The sequence below is a fragment of the Ammospiza caudacuta genome, chromosome 33 (assembly GCF_027887145.1).
Source record: "Ammospiza caudacuta isolate bAmmCau1 chromosome 33, bAmmCau1.pri, whole genome shotgun sequence".
NCBI lineage: Eukaryota > Metazoa > Chordata > Aves > Passeriformes > Passerellidae > Ammospiza > Ammospiza caudacuta.
This window is the reverse complement of record NC_080625.1, coordinates 3,806,043-3,816,521: the sequence shown is the minus strand read 5'-3', so window position 1 is coordinate 3,816,521 and position 10,479 is coordinate 3,806,043. Positions and strand designations below refer to the sequence as shown.

General features: G+C 55.8%; 2 protein-coding genes and 1 pseudogene across 2 annotated transcripts; 1 reads left to right on the top strand and 2 right to left on the bottom strand.

The window, feature by feature from the left end:
* Positions 1–210: 210 nt before the first annotated feature.
* On the bottom strand, positions 211–1,294 carry LOC131570201 (zinc finger protein 239-like; annotated as a pseudogene).
* Positions 1,295–1,381: 87 nt separating this feature from the next.
* Positions 1,382–3,541, bottom strand: LOC131570200 (class II histocompatibility antigen, B-L beta chain-like). The gene is made up of 3 exons (XM_058822542.1): positions 3,513–3,541; positions 2,436–2,769; positions 1,382–1,399 (listed from the first exon to the last, which is right to left on the bottom strand). Exons 1-3 carry the CDS (start codon positions 3,539–3,541, stop codon positions 1,382–1,384), a joined length of 381 nt encoding a protein of 126 aa, XP_058678525.1.
* A 54-nt stretch (positions 3,542–3,595) lies between these two features.
* LOC131570199 (zinc finger protein 239-like) lies at positions 3,596–10,014 on the top strand. The gene is made up of 4 exons (XM_058822541.1): positions 3,596–3,621; positions 4,360–4,432; positions 7,347–7,461; positions 9,320–10,014. Exons 1-4 carry the CDS (start codon positions 3,596–3,598, stop codon positions 10,012–10,014), a joined length of 909 nt encoding a protein of 302 aa, XP_058678524.1.
* The last annotated feature ends 465 nt before the right edge of the window (positions 10,015–10,479 follow it).

The following is a 10,479-nucleotide window of genomic DNA, read 5'->3' as shown; positions in this document are numbered from 1 at the left end:
GCCTTCACCAAGGTGCCCACAGGGAATCAGGAGGATGTGGAGACCACCAGCCAGGTGTCTTCTCAAAAGAGTTCACCCATAACGGGGGTCACCAGGGCGCTGCCCAACGGGCGTCACTGGGGATCACCCAAAGCAGATCCTCCCATGGGGGATGGAGCTGGAGCAGCGCACGGAGCTCTTCCTGCACTCGGGGCACTTGCAGGGTCTCCCTTACAGGTGGGTCCATTTGTGTGACATCAAGGCAGAGCTCTGTCCCTTCCCACACTCCCCACACTTGTAGGGCCTCTCCCCGGTGTGGGTGCGCCGGTGCAGGGTGAGGGTGAAGTTGTGCTTGAAGCTCTTCCCACAGGCAGGGCAGCAGAAGGGCCTCTACTCCGTGTGTGTTCGCTGATGTATGAGGAGATTTGGCCTGGTCTGAAACTCCTTCCCACACTTGGGACACTCATAGGGCTGGTCCTCACTGTGGGTCTTCTTGTGGTCAATCAGGCTAGATCTACGGCTGAAGCCCTTCCCACACTTGAAGCATTTGTAGGGTTTTTCTCCTGAGTGGATCTTCTGGTGCTGGACTAGGACTGAGTTGAAGGTGAAACTCTTCCCACATTCCCCACACTTGTAGGGCCGTTCCCCAGTGTGCTGGCGCATGTGGGGGATGAGCTGGTAGTTGCAGTTGAAGATCTTGCCACATTCCAAGCACCTGTAGGGCCATTCCCCTGTGTGTACTTGGTGGTGGATGAAGAGGTGGGAGGTGTGGCTGAAGCTCTTCCCACATTCCAAGCACATGTAGGGCTTTTCCCCGGCATCAAACTGCTCATGGACCACCAGAGTGGATTTCTGGATGAAGCAATGGGGGCGTCTTTGCTCCTCAGAGCACCCTGGGCTGGGTTTGGAGCCCTTCCTTGCGGGGGATTCCTTTGGCTTTTCCTCCCTATTGGATTCCTGCCCCTTGGAGCCGCTCAAAACGGCCTCTTCCATGAGGTTCTGCTGTGGGGATTTGTCCACCCTGGTCTCCACCTGCAGCTCAGTGCCTGGGGGAGGAAAGAGAAGGAGAGAATGGGAGGAGGAGAAGGGAAAAGGCAGGAGGAAGGAGAGGATTTTCCTCCGTGCCAGAGGGAAGGGAAGGGAAAGGAGATCCCCCAGTCCATCCCTGGCAGGATGGCGTTGGCAGTGAGGCTGTCCTGCAGCGATGCTGGGCTGGGAGATGGAGCAGCAGAGGGGAAAGGGGCAGTGATTCCTTCTCACCTGCCTGGGTATCCTGGAGCATCTTCCTCACTGCCCCCTCCTTCTCCATTTGGCCAAGCCTTGGGAATAAGAAGTCGGATTTTGAGGGAAAAACAAGGGGTGAACACATTGGCCTGAGAGTTCCTCCTGCCTGAGTCCATCTCTAGAAGTCACCAAGTACCTTGTGTCCACGAAAATCGCCAGAACGTCAAGACTCAAGAGGAAAAAAATCCCTCCCTGGGTTTTCCCCTTGTGGATGCTGCGGGTCCTGCATATATTGGAGGTCTGCTCCAGGTTTCCCAGTGATTCCCCCCACGCTGGGGTTCTGGGAGTCCCCCTTCTCTGGGCTGCTGAGGGTCCCATGGGTCCCCCTCTCTGGGGCTGCACTAAGGGATGCCGAGGGTTTTGGGGTCCCTCCTCCCCTGACTCTCCGCTCCGGGGTGCCGGGGTTTTCCTCCCTCTGGGGTCCCCACTTTGGTGTCCCACGGTGTCCCCCACTCCAGGCTCTTCCTTTCTCTGCTGTCTCTTCTCCAGGCTCCCCTCACTCCCGGCTGTCGGGGTCCCCCCGCTCCAGGCCCTCATTTCAGGGTCAGGCACTCTCGGGGCTCCCCCTTTTCGCGTTCCCCCTCTCACAGCTGCTCCTCTCCTCCCGCCACGGGGCTCCGGGGACCTCCATCGCCCACCCACCCGCAGCCGCACCGGGAAACTCCAAATAAAAACCTTCCAAGACCCCCGCAGGATCCGCCCAAAGGGGATTTCGAGTCAGCTTTGGACTCGTGTAAGATCCAAACATCGCTCCGCCCGCCCCGTCCCGAAAAAAAGAAACAGAAACCGCCTAAGATACTTCGGTTGAGCTCCAAATATCCCTCCCTCCTTCAAAACAATCCTGCCGGCATCGCCCAAGATATTCGGGGCGAGGTGTCCCTCCCCGCTCACCTGCGGGGCGATGCTCCCGGCGCGAAGGGGCTGCAGAGCCGGACAGCGATGGACGCACGTGGGGCCTCCTCTGGCTGCTCCTCTTCTTGCTCCTCCTCTGCCCCTCCTCTTCCTCCCGCTCCTCCCCCTCCTCCTCCTCCCGTCCCTCGGCTGCAGGCGAGGAGCTCTCGGGTGAGCGGAGCGGAGACGGGACCCGGTGAAAGGGGTGGGAGAGGGGGACAGGGGGAGGTGGGACGGGGGGAAAGGGTTCTCGATGAGGGGCTCAGAGTTAAACCCAGGACCCCCGAATCCCCTCCCTGTCCTCGCAGCCCCTCGCGGTGCTTTGGGGGCCGGGCCGTGCCCCAGTGCCGCCTCAGGGGCTGCTCCAGGCTGACGTGCTCCACCTGGCAGCTGTAGCTGAGCCCGCGCCGGGGCGGCGTTTCCAGCAGCACCAGCAGCTGGTAGGTCCAGTCCCCGTTGGGGACCACGTCGGTGGCCACCACGTGCTCCGAGAGCTCCTGCTGGCCCTGGAACCACCTCACCTGGATGGCAGCAGGGTAGAAATCCATCACGGAGCAGAGCAGGCGGCCGGGGCCGGGCTGGGAGCTCGAGGGGGGCACCAGCGAGATGGACACGCTGGGATGAGCAGAGGGCTTGGGGACCCCCCCAGTGCGAACCTGCGTCCCTCCCTCACACCCCCAAGGAATCGCTCCAGGGAATGAGTGCTGCAGGACAGAGAACCGTCCTTTCTCTCGCCCCCTTTCTCGTTCCCCAAATCTAAAGACCCCTTCCAACACAACTGGGATTTCCCAGCCCCATGCCCCAGTCTTTGGGGATCCCAGCCCCTTCTTTTCCCCCATTCTTTTGCCCCTTCCATATCATCCCACCAATCCCGAACCCCCTCCCCCGTGCTTGGTTTTGGGGGATCCAGGCCCCTCCTGCTCAGTCTGGGGGGGTCACATCCTCCCTTTCCCTCAATTCATGCAGCTCCTGGATGCTTTTTCTCTAGGAGGAATCCCTGAGTTTTGGGACTTTTAAGGTGTCGTTTAAGAGTGTGACAGCTCCTGCTGTGGTCTCTCAGCTGCCCCTGACACCCTGGGGGTGCTGGGATTTCCCTCCTGGGGACAAGGACGTTCATCCCCTTCCAGGAGCCCAATGCCTGGCTGGGGCTGCAGGTCAGGGGGTCCTTGAGCAGCTGCCCCAGAACCTCCCCCTGGGTCACCCAGCAGAGCCAGAGCCACTTGGCCTGGGGTCCCCAAAGGCCTCAGCAAGCCCCAGGTCCCTCCCAGGAACCCTCAACTCCCTCCAACCCTGCATCCCCCACATGCCCTACAAGTTATCCCCATGGCACCGGCCATGGCCATGTCCCCACATGTCACCGGCCATGTCCCACCATGTCCTCACCCATGGCTGTCTCCCCACCATGTTTCCATCCCTGTCATTGGTCCCCACATCTCCATCCATGCCCGTGTCCCTCTGTGTACCATGGTAAAAAGATGAGAGTTGCTGTAGCACATCAGAGGAGAAACAGCATTTGTTTAACCCATGGTCTGCCAGGGAGCCACGAAACCGTGTCCCATTCCCATCCTTTTCACGTTTGGACTAATACATGAGCTGCTTTCTTGTTTCCTTTTTCATCTCTTTCTCTGCTTTTCCATTGTCATCTATTTGCCAACAGCAGTTTGAGTCATTGAATTTTCCACAAACTCTTTCTGCTAACAGATGATCTGATCCCATCCCATGGTTAAGTGTTGTGTTCCTCATTTCAGTGGATTGGTCAGCAGGAAGGTCAGGAGCTGGAGCTGTCTGCTTGGTTATTGCGAGGACAGCTTGTAATCTAATGATGCCATTGAAATGAGAAATGGGTTCTGTGGCTCCTGATATGAATTGATTCGGGTTCCCAGGGGCTGGTCCATGGTGTTGTGGGATTTGTTCTGCTGACTGTTCATCTTTTCCCCATTTTTGGGTGCTCCTTCCAGCCAAGACTGCATCAATTGACCACTTTTCTCTAATTGAATCATCAAAAACTTGAATTCCCAGCTCATTTCTCTGAAGTTGTGTTAGCAAAAAATCCCCAGTGCTCTGATATACCCTATATAACACAGACAGTGACAGCACGTGTTGGAGTTGACAGCGGGATGATTCCCCCCATTTATTTATAGTGAAGTTTTCCCAACATTCTCCTTTTGCTGTTTCCCTTTGCAGCTTCACCCGTTTCTGTTGCAGGGTCAGATATCCTCCCCCTGGGCTCTGCCTTGAGCTGTGCAAATTCCATCAGTGCAAGCAGGCAGAGCTTGGGGTGAGGGGCAGAGGGAATCAGCCCAATTCCTGCCCCAGGCAAGAGACCCAGGTACATTGTCCACACTTTGCCCAGCAGTGTTCATTTGCATTTCTAAAGCTCCTCTGGAGCCTGCCTGGAATGGAGCTTCTCTTCCAGGGCAGCCATTCTGTGACTCACATGTGGCTCCCCGAAAAGCTATTTTTTACCAGTTTAAGGGTCACTTTTAAAGCTCTTCTAGTTTTTAAAAATGAGTCCTAAATTTGAATATCGAAGAGCCCATACCAAAATTTTGCCATCACAACAGCCACACACACATTTACACAAAAAAATCCAAAACCATAAAGCGTTTTTCTTCTCCTACGACTAAAAACTGACTCTCACACCCCTGGCCCAACACCCCTTATCTAACTATATAAAAGTAGGATTATGAAGAAAAAATATTCTAATCGTGTAATCTTGTCACCAAAACTGCAAGAAGAACCAAAATTCTTCAACAATATTTCTAGTGTTAGAGAATCAAGGCATTAATTGATTCTGGCCAGGATGTGCAACAGACATAATTTCATCCGCATATAGCCTGGCTGTGTAGAAAAAAATCATTCCATGACACGTGGGTTTTACTAGATTTATCCTTATGTTTTTACCATCCAAAACCCATTGAAATTGTTTATTGTTCATTGCTTCCAAGTTGCCGAGTTCTTACTTAGCATTTGGTTTCCTATCAGACCCAGATTTCTTCCCCTCTGATGTGAATTCGGACTCCACACTCCTGGATTTCCTTCTCAGACTTTTCCAGCCCAGGTGTCTCCAGCTGTGCCAGGGGCAGTGTCTGGGGTAGCTGTTGGTTGCTGTTTGCTGCTGGGCAATGTTGATGTTTTGTTGCGGGTCGTTATCTCTGTGGGTGTCTTTTGGGCTATTCCCAGTCTGTTGTGATGTTAAACTCATCTCCATTGAGTGGTGTAACACCCCTTGAAAAAAAAACAACTTCATCATTCCTTTCCCCAAGGCAAAGACAAACCAAGCCTGAGCAGAGAAATAAGATTTGAAAGAACCGAAATCGGTACATTTTGCAGCAGTGCAGTGGCAGGCAGCCCAGAGTGTGGGTGTCAGTGAGCCCCAGAGTGGAATTGTGCCGTGGTGTTCCCAGCAGCTGTGGCAGTGCAGGCCCAGGCAGCGCTGAAGCTGCAGCAGTGGCAGCAAGGCTTGGCCCCAGTGGCTGGAGCTGGCAGAGGAGGGTGGCCAGGATTGCAGAGGATTCCAGGCGAGGATCTGTGGGCAGGCGCAGGGGCTTGGCCCGCTGTGGAGCCCTGGCTGCTGCTGCGTTGCCTTCAGGGCAGGCTCAGGGGCGGCCTCCCATCCTCCTGCTGCGGGCGGGAAGTGCAAATCTCCGGGGCTTCAGAGCCCTTGAGGCCAGGCTGAGGGCTGACCTAGCCCTGCTCATCCATTTAGAGGCTCTTTTGGTTGTGAAAGCTTTACCTTGATGCCAGACGTAAACAATAAGAGTTCCTGCTGTTATCAGTTTTCAGGCCTCAGTTCCCATGAAAGCTGTGGCTGCACCATTCTGCAACAATGAGGCCACTCTGGCCACTGGGTTCAACATTTTAGCAGAAGAATTCCTTTGGCTTGGCCTTGTTTAACATACTATTCAAATTCTTATTCCCTGTAAGGACCAGGGCAGCAGCCTCAGTTAATCTTCATTTTAACACTTGAAAATTCTGTGTTTCCTCCTCCTGTCCATCCATCCAGGTTGTTGACTGGCAGGATAGGAGTATTGTAGGGAGAGATCCCTGGCTCCAAGAGCCCTGCCTTTAACAGGGACTCAATACCAGCCTGTGAGCCCTTCCTTCTTCTCACCCTTGGAATGGGGTGTTTCTTTTAGTCACCTCTTGTCCTGGTTGCTACAAAGAACTTTGGAGAGGCTCCATATCAAATTGTTTGTATTTTCCTGGGGCTGCCCACACTTCAGGGTTCACTTTAGCACAGGCTTTGCCACTCATCTGACACAAAGGTACAGCATGAGCCTCTGTTTTACCTTTTAGAATACTAACCTCTATTTCCACATTAGCCATCGAATCCCTTCCCAGTAAATGATGATCACAATTAGGAGGAAGTAGAAACCCATGCATTTCAAATCTACCTCCCACATGTATTAACAGTGGTTGAAGAAAACACACCTGCTCATTTTTCCCACTTATGCCCTGAATGATCAAACAACTTTTTGACAATTTTCCCCCCTTGGGTCTGAGATTCAGAGTGGATTGAGAGGCCCCTGTGTCCATCAGGAAATGCCTCCTCTCAATGCAGACCCTGCCTGAATGTTCTCAAGGGCTGCAGTGTGGAGGGTCCCTGGTGTGATGGGAGCTGTGACAGCCCTGCCAATCCATGTCCATCAAGGGGTGGAGTTGCTGGTCCTGAGGGTGCTGCTGTCTGTGCTTGCAGTGTCCTTGTGCCCTGCAGCTGGAGCCCTGGTTCCTTGCCCGGGGCTGTTTGGGTGGGCTCTCCCCTGCCGAGGAGGGCAATGCCTCTGCCAGGTGCTTGTGGCCGAGCCGTGCCCTGGGTGCTGGGGCCCCCTTGTGCCCTGGGGTTGATCCCTCAGGGGCTGTAGGAGCTGTGCCCTGGCCTTTGCCTTCAGCTTGGCCTTTTGCTGCTCCCTTCTTGCATTCACCTGCTGTGCCTTTGTGCCCAAGTGCTGCAGGGCCTTCTTGTGCCCCTCCTGCAGCCCCCTCAGTGCCTGTGGGTGCTCATCCTCTGACAGCTGCCAAGTTTTTTCCAAAATCATTCATTTCTCAAGTGACCCAAACGAAATCCTTAAAAGAAAATCCTGATCCTTCCCTAATAATCCGCCTTTCCCAGGTGTTCCTTGCTCCTCCTCCCTGTGCTCAGGGTGCCCTCCCCAGCCCGTAGCCCAGAGCCGCTCCCTGTCCTGCCGCAGTGTCCGAAGGCGCCCCCGGCGGGCAGGGCCGGCAGCTCCACGGGGCCGGGCAGCGGCCGGGGCGTCCCGCAGCCTCCTGGGGGCCGGGGGCCGCTGCCGGCCCTGCCCGGGGCTGGTGGGGTCAGGCAGCGCCCGGCGCTGAGCCCCGGCTGCCCCACAGTCCCGGCCCGGCCCCGCAGCTCCCCACAGGCCCCCAGCCCGTGCTCCCGGTGCCGCAGCTCTGCGCCCGGTGCTGCCGCTGCCCCTCACAGAGAAACCCCCTGAAACCCTGACCTCCTTGATTTCCTGTCCTGGACACCGGGGATACAAATGATCAGCTGACAAAGGTTGAGGATAAGACCCTGTTGAAAAACATCCCAATCCTCAGTATTTTTCTCTTCCTCCTCTTTTCTTTTTCTTACCACATAGATTCCTCCTGCGGCTTCTTGCCTTAACCAGATTGCTGCACACTCCCCTTCACCTAATCCCTTCCCAGCACACCAACACCATCCATCCCCTGTTGTCCATATCCCTTCTCCACTTCTCTTATTGCCCCCCTGGCTGTCCAAGTCCTTAGTTACCTCTGGGGGAATGTGCAAACTCAACATTCTCCCCTTTTCTATAAAATACAATATTCATGGCTCTGTTAAATCTTTGTTCTCCTTCACAAAGTTCAGGAATTTAGCAGGACCTTGGCTGAGCAGCATTTCCTGTTGATTAGTAACATTTTCTGAAACTCATGATTTCTCCTGTCACTTCCTTTTCTATCTCAAAGGAGATTCACACCATCTGTTTGTAAAGACACTTTAATCTCATTCTTTTCAATACAATGGGATAAGGGGGCAGAAGCCATAAAAGGGCATTTAGGACACTAAAAGTGCAAGGGACAGGGGAGGGTCAGCCCTAAACTGAGCCAGAGGGGAGCTGGGATTTAGAGGGGATGGTAGACAAAGGATAGGAGAGGTGGATAACGGGAGGGGGACAGCAGCAAAGGGGTTCCATGGTGTTCCCTTTGTGTCCCCATCACTCAGTCCCTGGAGCGATTCCCCAGGGCTGTGGGAGGGGATGGATCCGCACTGGGCGGTTCCCCAAACTCCCTGTCCATCCTTGGGGAGCTCCTTGGGCTGGTTCCCCCCACCCAGCAGCCGGTGATGCTTTTTCAGCTGTGGGGCAGAGGGGGGTGGGAAAGGGGGATCTGGGTTGGTCAGGGAGGAGGAGGGGAGGGGGAGAGGAGAAGGAGGAGCAGGAAGAGGAGCAGAAGGAGAAGCACAAGTTTCCATCCTGCTGGTGACTGGGTGGGGGAGCTCACCCCAAATGTATCAGGGAGTCCTCCAGAGGGGTTCTTCTGGGGAAAGTGTTTGGAGTTGGCAGATTCCAGAATCAAGACTCAAATATCTTGGTGGTCCCTGAGATGGTTTGGTTTTTTGTGGGTATATATGGATCTTGCAGGACCCCAAAGCTGATCCTCCTTTTGGGAATATTAAGGGTCCCTCATGGCAATCACCAGGTTTTGGTAGGGGGAGGACATCAGTCTTGGGGACCCTCCCAGAAGAGCAGTGGAGTGGAGCCTCAAGACCCCAGGAGTGGGAGAAGGTGAGAGGGATGGTTCCAGAGTTGGGTGAGACCCAGCAGCCTGAAGGGGGGAGGGAAGGGCCGGGGGTGTGGGGATCCCTGGGATCTGTGGAATCCTGGAGCAGAGAATCAGGGGAAGAACAGACCTCTGGGACCCTCAAAATCCCCTGGGTCATCTGTATGCAAGACTTCAGAGAGGGGCAACTCCAGGAGCCACGGGACTCCCATCAGCTCAAGGAAGAGAAACCAAACCCCAGATTGAAGAGACAAGAGGGGCAGATCTCCTATGAGGGTCATTTTGGGAGCTATATTTTGGTGCTTTGCAGATTTTTCTAAACTCAAAAGCCTCGGGACTTCCAGCAATAGTCCTCTGCAGGAGGAACCCCCAGCCCAAGGCTCTCATCCCTTGTTTTTTCCCCCAGACCAGGATTTGTCATTCCCAAGCTGTGGACAGATGGAGAAGGAAAAGCCCCAGAGATCCCTCACGAGGAGTGGCTGCAAACCCAGCCCAGGGAGCTCTGAGGAGGAAAGAGCCCCCCTGAGCCAGGAAGGCGGCCGGAGATGCAGCCAGAGCTCAGAGCTGGTGGAGAAGCCTCAGGCTGGAGAGAGGCCACACAAGTGCTTGGAATGTGGGAAGGGTTTCAGGTACAGCTCCCATCTGAGGCAGCACCAGGTGATCCACAGTGGGGAAAAGCCCTACAAGTGTGGGGAATGTGGGAAGGGCTTCAGCAAGAGCTGCAACCTCATCAGCCACAGCAAGATCCACACTGGGGAACGGCCCCACACCTGCCAGGAATGTGGGAAGAGCTTCGTGCGGAGCTCCGGCCTGAAGGAACACCAGATGCTGCACGCTGGGGAGAGGCCCTTCGAGTGTCCTCAGTGTGGGAAGAGGTTTCTGAGGCCATCCCGCCTCCTCCTGCATCAGCGCATTCACAGGGAGGAGAGGCCCTTGTGCTGCCCCGACTGTGGGAAGGGCTTCAAGCGCAGCTCCTCCCTCCTGAACGGGCGCCTCCGCACTGGGGAGAGGCCCTGGGAGTGCCCCAAGTGTGGGAAGAGCTTGGTGCGCTGCTCCAGCTCCCCTCCCCATGGAGCATCCACGTTGGATGATCCCCAGTGATCCCATTTGGGCAGAGCCCTGGTGATCCAGGATCCTGATGATCCCCGTTGGGTGGGGGGAAGGTGTTGGAGAGATTTCTTTCCCTTCTCCTTGTGCTGCCCTGATTTGGTTGGTAATAAATTCCCTCCGTGTGCCCAGGCCGGGTCTGTTGTGCCCGTGCTGGTGCTCAGGGCAGAATCCCTCCCGTTCCTTCTCAGCCCCCCCAGCGCCTCCCCTGCTGCCCCCGGTGCTTTGGGGGCCGGGCCGTGCCCCAGTGCCGCCTCAGGGGCTGCTCCAGGCTGACGTGCTCCACCTGGCAGCTGTAGCTGAGCCCGCGCCGGGGCGGCGTTTCCAGCAGCACCAGCAGCTGGTGGGTCCAGTCCCCGTTGGGGACCACGTCGGTGGCCACCACGTGCTCCGAGAGCTCCTGCTGGCCCTGGAACCACCTCACCTGGATGGCAGCAGGGTAGAAATCCATCACGGAGC